The 14,052-nt window shown below is 42.0% G+C and overlaps 1 protein-coding gene across 1 annotated transcript in view; it reads left to right on the top strand.

Moving 5' to 3' along the window:
• The window catches only part of tafa5l (TAFA chemokine like family member 5, like), a 56,946-nt gene that overhangs the window by 14,238 nt on the left and 28,656 nt on the right, over window positions 1-14,052 (top strand). Inside the window, exon 4 of the mRNA XM_080900093.1 lies at window positions 13,792-13,919. Within this exon, the coding sequence (XP_080756219.1) occupies window positions 13,792-13,919 (128 nt within the window). The remainder of the gene's footprint in view (window positions 1-13,791; window positions 13,920-14,052) is intronic.

Below are 14,052 nucleotides of genomic sequence, written 5' to 3' on the forward strand. Positions count from 1 at the left end.
TATTTCTATACTACTGTTTTTTTTTGTTTTTTTTTTTGTTTTTTTTTCTAAATGACATCAGAAACAGCAGTATGCGACATTACGTGATGGCAGAGCTTCAGTTCATCCTTTGTCATTTTTTTTTTTTTTTTTTTTTTTTTTAATAAATAGGACAGGGGGAATGAATGAGAGAGAGAGGGGGAGAGAAAGAAAGAAAACCAAAGGGGAGAAGAGACGGTGAGAAGGGGGGGGGAAGAGAGAGAAAGAAAAAAAAACTCCTGGGTCACCTGTATGGAGAAAAACAAACAAACAAACAAACAAACAAACAAACAAAAACAAACAGAGGAGACAGCAAACAACAAAGAGCAACATAATAATAGAGAAAACAAAGCACCATCACAATAAACTAGCTAGTCATAGATATCAGTATTTACTAAGTAATAAACGATATTGTGCAGCACGCAAGATAGACAGCGCACAGTGTGCTTTGAGGCAGCAGCCAAGAAAGCTTTAGTCCGCGTCTGTGAATACCCATGTGTGCATACCTGTGTGGATCAGCATGCTTGCATTCCAAAGGTTTCTCCATGTAATGATCTGCTAGGGAGTGTGGGGGGGCCACAGCCCCGTCCTCCAGGGTGTGAAGCGGGTATGGAGGAGATCAAAACTCCAGACATCCAGAGGCCCCCAGAACACAAGAGACCATGGAAGACCAACAGAGGGGCAGCCGCGCCACTGTCCCAGTAAGAGCTGAGGAGAGTCCCAGATGAGGGCTCGCCCAGCAGCCGCGGAGCAGAAGTCAGGGGGAGTTGCAGTGACGCGCCCGTGAGCTCCGCCGGCCCCCAGCTGCGCCTGAGTGACCGAGCCCTAGGCCGAGAGGCCGGGGGCACCCCACCTCCAAAGGGGCCCGAGCGAGCCCCAGGCCCCAGGCCCCTATACTACTGTTAATAATGAACCTCAGAGATGCCTGCAGGCAGGGTTTAGTTTTCTTTGTACGGAGCCAGGCTAGCAGTTATTCTTTCCAGTCTCTATGTTAACCTACACTAGCTGGCTGCTAGCAGTGGCTTCATACTTAATTGAACAAGTTGTGTCAAACTTTTTACTCTTGTTGAGTGTGGGATCTCGATCTGTGTTTCTGAACAAGGTGGGAAAAAGTGGGAAACCTAGTCATGTATTTACTTTTGTACATTTTTTGCAGTAATGCAGGAGTGGAGAACAATGAAGTATTTGAATAAATCTCGTGCAAAAAAAAATAATTTGATAGTTTTTAATGTATGTAATTGCATTGTAATTTCACAAACCTAGGAGTGCTCTCTGGATGCTCTGGTCCCGTTGAGAAAAGCTGAATAATACACTGTAAAATAAAACTAAACACCAAAATTAAAGTAGTGACATAAATACTGAAAAAAACATTTTAGTTAATGGAAATAAAAAACAAAACTAAATTCAACTGATGCGATATTTATATGCCAAATCATAACAACAATCAATTCAAGTCTAGCAATCAGACGACCTCCTGTGATGAAGCACTTGGCGAGTGTGGGAAGCAAAAACCTTTAACAGGAAGAAACCTCCAGCAGAACCAGGCTCAGCGAGGGGCAGCCATCTGCTGTGACTGGTTGGAGATGAGACAGAGAGACAGGACAAAAACAGCTGTGGAAGAGAGCCAGAGATTAATAATCAGAGGTGGGACCAAGTCATTGTTTTGCAAGTCTCGAGTAAGTCTCAAGTCTTTATCCTCAAGTCTCAAGTCAAGTCTCAAGTAATGTCAGGCAAGTCAGAGTCGAGTCTCAAGTCACTGGTGTAAAAGTCCAAGTAAAGTCACAAGTCTGAAATTTTGAATTTCAAGTCCTTTCGAGTCATTAAAAAAAACGAAAAAAAGCATGTTGCAGTTATGCTAAATGTAAATATTAGACCATGTAATTTTAAAATCTGTGTTTTTCTCAACACATGACAAAATAGTGAACTTAGAAAATATACACAAATTGTGAAATTGCACCTCTTTAGAATGCAGCTCAATTAAACCTAGCTCCAAGAATAATTTTCACCGACAGTTCTGAGATACGCTGCATGTTATTCTTGGATGCGGTTGTAGGACCGGCTTTAAAATCGCATGACAAAAATATCATACACATTAAAAAAAACTGCATCACCAACGTAGCCTGGAAAACATTTGCTAGTTAGATGAAGTCAGCTATCTCATTGTAGCATATTTATATGCATATTTATAATTATACGGTTCTTGGAGTGAGTGCATACACTCGTGAAGTTTAGTAACTTACGGTCACTGCAACAAGCCCAGGTACAGTTTACCGACGGATGGGTGCAGGACCTTGAAATGCACCGTGTAGAAAGTAAAGACCATCGTACGAACAAAGGTAAGTTTACCAGTCTCACAAATCGTCGTCATAAATACACATTCGTTAACCGTTTATTAATAGGACCTTTGAGCTCAACGATAATTAATTAGTAGTGGAAATAATTTCTGGTAGCATCACAGAAATGTAGCAGTGACAATAATACTGTATGCTGTAATCGCACTGGACAATTAGTGATACAAAAAACCTGTTTTATCCTGTGAATAAAAGTATATGTTTTTGTCAATGTACCATAATAACAGAAGCGAAACGCAATATTGTGTCAGGACAATTCACTATTTATGCACAATAAACAAAGGAGCACAGCGCGACAATTTCTGTTCAGCGCCAGACTTGCTTGTAACCTATATCACCAATTATGTTATGAAAATGACGTATTAACTACTAAAAAACACTGACCTTCGTGTAAATGCTTGGAGCAGACTAACCTGTGAGCTGGAGTGTTCTGGGACGTTATAATTGGTCTTTGAATGGCTGCAATCCAGGCCATCCGTCGCGTCTTTGTTACTTCGGAAACACGGCTCGAACAATTTCTCTTCAACGACGTAATCCGATAACAACCGATCTCTTTACCCGTCGGCTTCCCGTGGCTGTCATGCGACCGGCTATTGCAGTTAATAATACAACAGCTTCTTGACATTTTTGTGTTTCTTTTTATCGCTGTGTGACTGATTTCAATTGAAAGCCTGCCTGCGCTAGTAACTCTTGTCACGAGTTCCCAGAATCCTTTGCGGTTCTACCCGTGAATGACGTCACATTTTCAATCTCTATATAATATGCATGTTAAATTTTATATTTGGGGTGAAATATCAAGTCTTTTCAAGTAAACCGGTTCAAGTCCAATTCAAGTCCCAGGTCATTGGTGTAAAAGTCCAAGTCAAGTCACAAGTCTTACAACATTTTTTCAAGTCAAGTCTAAAGTCATAAAATTAATGACTCGAGTCTGACTCGAGTCCAAGTCATGTGACTCGAGTCCACACCTCTGTTAATAATAACTAATGATTAAACGTAGAGTGGTGTATAAACACATGGAGAGTGAGCCCACAGCAGTCTAGGCCTACTACAGCATAACTAAGGAAGAGTACAGGGTCACCTGACCCAGCCTTAACTATAAACACATAGAAATTTAAGCTTAATCTTAAAAGTAAAGTGTGTCTGTATCCCCAAATCCACACTGGAAGCAGGTTCCCCAGAAGAAGTAACTGCGGAAAATAACACTATTTAAAATAAATTAGTTTTTCATTTGATCCATTCTTGCTTTGGTCAAATTTCCAAAGCAAGGAAGCTTTGATAAATGTATCTTTACTGGAACTGGGATATCTGAAACTAAACTCTAAACTAAACTGATCTGCAAACAAAATGAAAAAAAAAAAATCAACTTCAGGTTAAAATATCGCCAAGACCAATAATACATGCGATAATGACACGTGGAATCATTTCCTCTGCCACAACAGCATCTACAGACCTTTTTCATGGCAGACATTTTGACATAACAGGAACATCATGACAAATTATAAGAGGAAAAGCACAGGTGTAACTATTAACAATAATGTCTCTGTTCCAGTAGGAGTCCCATTTCAGTGAAGCAAAATGCACAATACCGCAGCCCTGCATCGGCTACTCCTGAGTGGAATGCAGTTGCTGTTTTCTGTCTGTCCGCCTGTGTCGTGACTTCCAAACGTGCTGCTGGACAAACCTGCTGTTGCAGGAACTACGGCACCGCTGTGTCGGTCTGACTGTCCTGTCTTTGGACAGTCTTTGTCAAAATGGTAGCGTCGTAACCATGCACTATCCAGTCATGAAACTTTACCAACCCAAGGAGAATGGAAGAAAACAGGACAAAGAGTCATTAGCCACTTTACAGCCAAGTTATTAATGTCAAAAATATCCTAATGCAAAGCAGCATCATCTCCCCCGTTTGACACTGGGTAAAAAGCCAGACTTCAACAACAACAGAGCGCAACCTGTCCTCAATAAGCCCAATGAACAAAATGTATTGCTTCCTTCTCTCTCCATTAAAAGTAAGTGCCGATGTAATTTGGTTGTTTAACCAGCCAATCGATAATCACTTTGCATGTCTGACTTTTTGATGCCTTTTAGACTGTTTTACTCCTAACTGTGTGATTGGTTGTCTGCATTAGGCCTTCTTCAGTCAGCCACTGTGACATCAACAAATTAGTAATTGCTTTGTGTCTCCAGCGTGTATTGGGTTGAATTTTCCTCCTCCTTTTCCTCCTCCACCTGGGTTTTTAAAAAAAAAATAATAAAGATCACTTGTAATGGAGACTCCAGTGTTCATCCACTTTGTAGATAAGATTTTATACTTTAGAGCCCCTGTCTCTGAGCCATTGGACAGTATCTAGCTAAGGGTGATAAGAACGATGAAAGGGATGGGAGGGGTGTGATTGGAGCTCACAATATCACAATCAGATGCACCATTAGTTCCATCATGCGATGACTCATGTTGGCCTTAATCTAATATCCCTGACACCAGAGCCCCACAGTCCATGTCATCCTCTCGGCGCGCTGCTTTTAACCACCTCTCCCTCTCCGCAGACATTTTTCCATAACACTCAACAGATGCTAATTAATTTACAGAGAACTATGATTACAGCAGCAGGAAATTGATTATTACTGGCTTCCTGCCGCACCACACCCTACGCTCCATTAATAGCCAGCGCATTAAAGTTGGGACCTGTTGCTTGCAGGGTCATATTAAGATTTTCTGCTGACAGCTGAGCTCGTCAGTCGTTGCCAGGATTTTAAATGGAATTAGTGTGTATTGCACCAAAATGCAGTGGATTTAATGATGCCTGTGCTCACATATCCTCTCTAACCTTTTAGCTGAGAGCAGATTCATTTACATTCACTTTAATGGCCCTTCCCATAAATCCTCTTTTGCCCTTCTAAACACATAAACAATTCACAGACTTATAAATAGGTTTATATATTTCTGTATCTCACCAAGGCCGGGGATCATTCTTTCAGTGTTCCACTTTCTTCCTGATCAGTTTTATACAACACTTTCACAGCTGCAGAAGAAGTGGATCACTGCCCTTTTGTGATCCTGTGATAGAACAGTGACCTTTAATGAAAGTGGAACCGTCACTGACTCTCCGTCTGTGGCATGTAAACAAAGGCGAGCGAGCCTGCCTGATACGGGGTGTTTACAGCTATGACTAATTTTGGAAACATATGGTGAACAGAGCACAAAAATCTCATTTGTTTTTCAGGTTAAAGAGTAACTTAAACAAATTCCTTTTTGTGACGGAGAGCTGTGGTTTATATGCATGTCCATATGGTGTTTCTTTTGTGTGCTCGAAGACAAGCAGTCAGCTACATGGCTGAGCGTTTTTTGCCTGGGAGCTGCAGGATGTCAGTGCAGTTTCAAACACAACAAGACTAAGGAACCAATCCCGTGGATGCGGCTTGTTAGAACTGAAAATCGGGAACAAGGTTTATCCGACATTGGCGCATTTTTAGCTGCTTGATTACGCAGTCATATCAGGAGCTTGTGCTATTTATGTGTGCTCCTTCCTTTTTTTTTCTATCCTCTGCGTCATGGCCTGTGTATTGTGGTGAAACCGACACACACAGAACAGAGAAATTGAGAGGCGGGTTGCCAGACTTGATTTTAACTAGTTATGTTACTGTAAGTGCAATAAAAGTGTTAATAACTCTAAAGTTGTGCTTGTGATAACAACTGGCCTTTTTAGTGCACTCTTTATGACTGAACCTGCCGATGGACAAGTTAAGCAGTGTTTTCTGATATCTGGCCAGGCAGGCGCTGTGTCCTCCTTCATCCTGCAAGAGAACCCATGAGTGGTGCTCTCACATCCAGAGGGAGAGTGGAAGCACGTTGCAGACAAGTAGCTAAGAGAGGATATGGCTTTAATTTCTCTGTATTTGTGGATCCGCATTTGAATGAGGCCACTAAATGAGACAAAGGTGTGCATTTGGGTGTTACAGATTGGATGTTACAGTTTGTAACACAAAGAGGTCTCCTCGTCTTACAAAGTGAGGACACTGTTGCGAATCGCTTGCTCATAAAGGATCATCGGCTCATTGGCTTTCTCTTTATAAAGTCTTTAGCTTACAATACAAAGCACCTTGAGATGGCTTTTGTTGTCAATGGGTGGCACATACTCTAGTTAAAACTGGATTGAACGGAATATGTAACTATTCATTTTATAAAGCGGTAGAAAGATCAAGAGCATGCTCATACATAATACCAATAGCTATTAAATGCTGAGACCAAGGATTGAAAAATTAAGATGTGTGCTGACTTATGATTAGCAAATAACTGCAATGTCCCTGGTTCACTTCTAGTGGGATATATTTTTGCCACGTCATAGTCTTCTCTAGTTCCCCCGGTTTCTGCAGCTGGATCTACACGTTCAATATCTAATAAGAAATATGGAAGGTTATTTTTGCGGGGGGATAACTTGTCTTTTGGAAGTAATAGAGCATTTTTGTAAAGGTGTGAGTCACAGATGCAACAGTGTCAAATCCTGTTATATCTCGACAACCTGCACGGTCCACCTTTATTTCCAGTAGTGTGATTAAAGCTGGTAAAGACATCAGATCTAAGGATATCAAAACTTTAGCTGTTAGCATGCAAATAATGTATTATGAATTAGTACCCAAAGATATTGCAGACATTAGGCGACTGACCTAATAGAACAAAGGCCAGTTCATCTACCAGGATCCATAAGCTAGATCAGCTCAACGATCAGCACCATGGACAGCGATCAAGGAAGCTTTATTGAGTGAATTCAGACTTTAGATATGTCCTTTACAAACATCTACATAACTGGTTTTGGAGATGTAGTGTTTTAACACTGGAAAATTAACAGCTGAATACACTCAACAGAGTATAGAAGTAAAACCTTTGATTTTCACCTGAGGTAGAATAATGTTCCAACATTTCCATTGTCAGCTATGGTGAGTGGTAATGTGATTACAGTCAGAACTGAAGCTTTGATAAACATCCATTTTTACCCAATAGGTATGACCAGTGTGGAGGGTTATTCGTATTTATGTTTGTCTGTTACTGGATTTTCAAAGAACTGATGCTTGTCAGCTTTGGTTGCTGTGCACAGAACTTTGGGAGATTGACTTTTCACACTACACACTGATAAAGTGCACAGTTTGACATTTGACCCCGTGAGCAGCTGACCTTTTGGAGTGTATACGTGCAATTTACACTGTGAGCACAGATTGGATCAAGTCATCGGCAGAGTTATAATCACCACGAAAAGCTCTGGGATTTGAGGGCCTTTACTGTTTCCTGTAATGAATCGAAACTAAAATCCAAGGCTTAGTCTGATGTAACCTCTGAGACATTTTCAAAGTTACTACAATCTGCAGCTGATGGCTTAACAGAGGCAATTGGACAATTCTTCTTATCTCCCTTGCCGTCCTGCTTGTATTCTGCCTTCAGTAATTACATAACGACAAAACTATCTAAGCCTCAAAGTGAATAAAGTCTGTTGTTACCTGTGAATATATGAATTGATTAGCCTAGACGGTAGCTGCATTGCTTGTGCAGTATGACATATTACCGAGTTGTTCCTCCTGGTTTTTTTTGTTTTTTTTACTTCACTGAACATGTTGCAGCAAGGGCAGTGGCTTTTTTTCTGCAAGTTACTTCTTTTGATACTCTTTTTGTAGGCGTATTTCAAGCTTTTTTGCCCTCTTTTTGTGCTGCTGTATGTCAGGGTTGTGCAGGTTTAGTCTGCACACTGTACACAGGAGGATTATGTGCTTTTCCTTGCTTGTCTCCCTGCTCTCACTCTAATCTGCTCCCCGAGTCTCTCCTGCTCCCTTTCTCTGCGTGGCCCGTTGTTGCCATGCTACCACATCACACGGTAATCGTATGAAGCTCGATGGCCACCATGATAAGAGGCTGCAGGGAGACCGTTTATATGCTGGGTTCAAGCTTCTCGTTTTGCGCTCAGTCAAAGCGTTATTGACAATAAACGGGCAAAAGAAGTGATTTAGAAGAAGCATCAAAACAAAACAAAAGCAGAGGTTTTTTTCGTATTTATATTGCAGACGCATAGCCGAGAGGATTAGATGTACTCTTTATTTTAACTGCAGACAGAGCCAGGCCCTCGTTTTAAACAAGCGTGACTTTGAAAAACATGTTTGCTTCTGATCTGACATTCATTTGCTAGTGTTGTTGGCATAGTTTGCCTGCAGTGCTAACAGCACTTCCTTCCATATTTACCTCATCTTGATCATTTTAATATTTATTGAATGTATATTTCATAGCAGCAGTTTCATGAGCAATTTCATCTTTCATATGGAACACAGCCATGATTATTCAGTGTTGCATAAGCACAAAAGAACGTGTAAAGTTAATTTTAATTGAATTGAATTTGTTGCTCTTGTTTTTTTTTTCTTTCTGTTTAGGAGAAATATTTTTATTCACCAAGGAGTTCAAATGTTTCTTTTATTTGCAATTGCAATTTAAAAAAAAAGGATGTGCTGATGTTTCACATTAAAAGCCCTCTATGCAGAGAGTAAAAACACCTTTAAGATTTTTATTTAATAGTTTTTCATGGAAATGGAGTCACCCTGCAATCTACAAGCGTTTGATTACTAGTGTGTCTAAGTGCGCAATTTACTACCTTTGAATGAACTTTCTATGGAACGTTGCTTTCAACAGTGATGCCAAGAAAAGATTCGGTGCAGTGACAAAATTCAGCTTTAGAAAAAGACGAAAGGCTAATGACAAGTGATAAAAAGTCTTGTTGTATCACTGTTGCATTTGTAACTTTGATAGTTGTCCCCTGTGTAGTTAAAGGAGTGTAAATTTTCAGTTGAATTCAATTTTATTGTATTTATACAGCAGCAAATCACAACAGTCAACTCAAGGCGCTTCACATTGTAAGGTAGACCCTACAATAATATGGAACAGGTATTTTCTGAAAATAAAATATTTGGCATCTGGTTAATTTTGACCCTCTGTAATTGACCAATAGTTTGTTGCTCATGAAAAGCCAGTTGATTGATGGATTAACCCAGATTGGTTATAACCACTTCATAAACATAAAAAAATTATTTTTTTATGGTACAACTCTACTAATGGTTTATTGATTTCTGATCAGTGGAGCGTAAACTTCCCATCTGTGTCAACAACCACAAATAAAACACTACCCACCAGAAATGCAAAGCAAGCCCCCCCAAAAAACTGCAACAGGAAACTAACTGGATTCTCAACAAACACAATACATGATTATGTGTGGATACATTTTGTAGGCGGGCTGATCATCAGCCCATCAGGCCCATGCTGTCAGGATAATGTTGCAGATTGATCTGTGATTGAAGTTTAATTAACATGAGCCCGAAAACCTGTAAAAACCTGTTACAGTGTTTTTGGTGCCCAGCTTTAATGACTGGCTATAATCTTGTAGGGTGTTTACTGCTGCATAAGAATCATCAGTATTAGTTCCATTATTTCATTTCAAAAGATGCTCTTAATTAATTGTTCTAGTGATTCATTTGTCGCTTTGTTTTTTTCTTCGATGCAATTAATCCTTTGGTGTGTCCTTGGTGAGAAAGTGTCTCTCTCTTCATCTGAATACATTTTAAATGAGCTGCCTGTGGCTTGAGTATAAATTTGATGTTATTTTTTGCTCTTCTGCGGTGGCAGAATTTCATCAGATTAGCAGCGCGTCTGGTTTAGAAGTCGCCGTTGTGCCTCCTGCCCTGCTCTGAGTCTCGTCTGGCAGTGTTGTGTTGCGCTGGGCAGGGCTTGGCACCATGTGCAGGGGGGACAGATGGTCTTACGTGTGATCTAGTTTGAGGTCCAGAGCCGTACCCCGACAGGGACCCTGGCAGCTGATAAGCCTGGCTTGACGTCCGCGGTCCCTGGGTGGGACTCCGACAGCGACTGCGACACGACGGGCCACCCAGGTGTCGGCCAGACAGAGACACTCTCCTCCTCTCTTCCAGCCACCACAGCCAGCTGTTTCATCTCTGCTGTTACCATAACAAACAGGAAAACATTACAAAACAGGCCTGAAAATCTGTTCAAACACCATGATAAAACTATAATGCCAAGATAGCCACAATATTTCCAGCAATTTGCACCAGTTGAGTAACCCAACAAGCCAGGTTTATTATACCCACAGCATGTAAAGCATACTGAAGGGTGAAATCAAGCAGCAGACAGATATTTTCAGACAGCTTTAGCACAGAAGCTTAGTGGGTGGGTGGGTGGTTGTAACGTCTAAGCTTTTTAATGTGTCTACAATTGTGCGTGCCAGCATTTTGGGAGCGATAGGTTTGATGGATGGAGACAGGCTGAAGCCGAACTGCAGCGCTGCCGTTTTGTTGCCGCTCGCGTTATTCATGATGTTGTCGTGCATGAGGTTATCACAGCAATGCTCTCATCCCCCCCTAACGCCGTGTCACCAATCCACGGCTCTCAGCACCAGGAGACTCATCAAGTCATCATAGATCAACTCATGTTGTCATGGATGGCATTGAAAAAGTAACAAGGGCAAGCTATCGGGTGCCCGGATAGTACAGCAGGAGCTGAAAACTGCATTTATTTTAGCCAACCTGCGTGACTCTGGGTTGGCTGGCCTGATGCACTCCACGGTTAGTCAGCACTCCCACCGCTTTGCCAGCTCAGCTTTTATTCCTTGCCCTGGAAATTGAGTTTTGCTGGCCCTGTAATGTACTCAAAACTACATCTGCAACTGACTGATAAATCTACGCTTTGTTGCACCTGACGGATAGCTGTGAAAATGAAAATTCACCGCGGCACGTTGCTGTGTCAGGAGGAAGGTCACTTTAGATTTGCCTCTTCCCCACTCAGGATGATGCCAAAATGACCATTTTGTCTCAGAATCCAGTCGCAAAGCTAAACTATCTTCTTAAGCTCGTTCTGTACGATGCGACGACAGGTTTATGTATTGTTTCGTTGAACTGCTGTCTCTCCCTGGCTGCATGGCAACACTATGAGAGCAGGCTTAAAAAAGCACAGCTCCTTCCACGATGAGTAAATAATATCCATTATTTGCTGAGGGAGAATGGCTTTGTATTTACACAGCAGTGATTGTGTGTGCCGCGTTACATACATGAGGGTGCTATTCGGCCAGCTTGATAAATACCACAAGACAGCAGATCTTTATTGCAGACTAGCAGTTGGGGTCTGACACTCCAAAGACCAATTTCAGACCGTTAACAGCAAAATGTCACAAGGCCTCCCTTTCCGCACCTCTTTCCGCGATTGTTGGGCGATCGTGGCTGTTGGGCGATCGTGGCTCAAGAGTTGGGAGTTCGCCTTGTAATCGGAAGGTTGCCGGTTCGAGCCCCGGCTTGGACAGTCTCGGTCGTTGTGTCCTTGGGCAAGACACTTCACCCGTTGCCTACTGGTGGTGGTCAGAGGGCCCGGTGGCGCCAGTGTCCGGCAGCCTCGCCTCTGTCAGTGCGCCCCAGGGTGGCTGTGGCTACAATGTAGCTTGCCATCACCAGTGTGTGAATGTGTGTGTGAATGGGTGGATGACTGGATATGTAAAGCGCTTTGGGGTCCTTAGGGACTAGTAAAGCGCTATATAAATACAGGCCATTTACCATTTACCATTCCCCTTCTGCGGCTCCCCTCTCGGTTCCACCATCAGCTCTCCTCCGGACATTCAGCGAATTGTAGTTCCTCTCTTTCAATTTGCCCACCATGTTACCTCGTTCCACAATGTGCTGCCCCGGGGGATCGTGGGTAGGCAGGAGCGGTGGCCCCAGCCAGGTCCGCAGAGAGCTGATAACCTTTCAGTGTTGCTTTAGCACGCTGTGTAAAGAACAATCAGTGCTTATCAACCTCGACGACAGGCGAATGTTAATTCAATGTCATGCAGTCAGGCTGCAGCGGGAGAATGGGAGCATCACTTGGTTACGCTGTGACAGCCTGACGTCTTCTGCCAACAAATAACTTTAAGAAGACTGGAGAAAGGCTTGTTTTTGATTGCCTTTCTGATATGTAATCTCCTCTCTCTAATCTATCTATAAAATGCTACTAAAAATGAATTTAAGGTTTACAGACCCCTGCAGCTGTCATTTGTGTCACAACTGCATAAAGTCTAAAAACAATAAGTCCAGCACCATAGCAATACTGACATCAGAAATAATACATTTGACATTTGCGAGGGCCTAAAACCAAATTACAGCTGCTAGCCTGCCACTAACATGTTGGCCAAATGCCTCCATAAGTGGGTTTACTGTGTAGGGAACACAGCTGCCTGTGTTGTTTGTGGTTTATTTTGAGTAAAACCTGCTAGAAGTGCTCAAATAATGTCACTGTCCATTGGGGCTTAAGACTGCAAGTTTGAAAGTGTAAATCTGGGGGTGCTGAGTGCAACAAAAAATAAAAAATAAATAAAAAAGCGGTCTAACCAGACATCTGCAATCCATTTCCTTCTATTATTCACCATCGCCGCCTCAACAATTCCCAATCTGTCACTGATCTGTTAATGTTCAATTTGCATTGTGGGTTTGTTGGCATCAGGTTTTGACAAGAAGAATGTGTAGACTGAAAAACCCATGGTGCTGCTGCATCAATTTTACTAATGCATTTGTCCATGCTAAATGAACACAGTTTTCTCCTCCCACAGTTACTGGACAACAAGACACATGTAAAAAACAAAAATATATATAATATATAATAATTTTTGAAAAAGGCCCCCTGTCTGTTATTACAATCTGCGTTTTGTGTGTTTTTTGACCAATTTTCAGTCATGTCATTTGTCACGTTCTAATATGGCCACAATGATCTCCAGTGTATAAAAGCTATGATCTCTTTAGGTAGGCAGGCTAAAAACAAATAATCGCCTAAATTGTGGCTACACCTGTAAAACACAATGGAGATATGCCACCACCACCACAGCCTCCAGCTAATTAGGACCTCAGTGGGGGAAAAAGATGGATTCATCTGCTCTCTGATGATGCCAAGAAAAATGAAGATGTGTGCATTTTGTAACAGGATCAAATTTATGGCCAAGCTGTAGCTGGACTCAACTTCTCAGAGTATAATTTAGCTTAAACAAATGAAACATTATTATGTTTTAATTTCCACCAAGAAAAAAATGTCAAAACGGGAAGAGGGGGGGAAGCAATCTTTCTGTGCAGTTGCAGTGAAAGCTTGCATTAGCAAGAGAGTAATTTATGGACCGCCAGCTGGCCTGTAAAGGTTACTACCACAGGCAATTCTGACATGCTAGTTCAACAAGAACCTCATTAAAATACTACAGGCTTTTAGAGACATCAACGTATAAGGTTACCTTTGTGTCTGGTGAGCATAAAAACAACAGATTTGTTTGTTATGGGGAAAAAAAAGTTGACTTTTTCCGCAGTTTTTCTCTCTCGCTCTGTGAATCTGTCTCTCTGTCTAATTTACCTCTTTGACCTGATGTCTTTCTTTGCCTCCCAGCACGAATTGTTCGCAGCCGTCAGTGGTGTGAGATGGCTCCCTGCATGGAGGGGGAGGTCTGCAGCCTCCTGTTCAACCGATCCGGCTGGACCTGCACCAGGGGCAGTGGTCGCATCAAGACCGTCACGGTAATTTACTAGACGTGACATTAATATACGCCATATGCACATAACAGCAATGCGCCTACATTTTCAGCATGAGCGAACCCCCGCCAGCCGATAGTGTCAGGTGAAGCCTGAGCCCTGGGCTACAGGGAGTATA

This window comes from Rhamphochromis sp. 'chilingali', assembly GCF_963969265.1.
Source record: "Rhamphochromis sp. 'chilingali' genome assembly, chromosome: 12".
In the NCBI taxonomy this organism is placed as follows: domain Eukaryota; kingdom Metazoa; phylum Chordata; class Actinopteri; order Cichliformes; family Cichlidae; genus Rhamphochromis; species Rhamphochromis sp. 'chilingali'.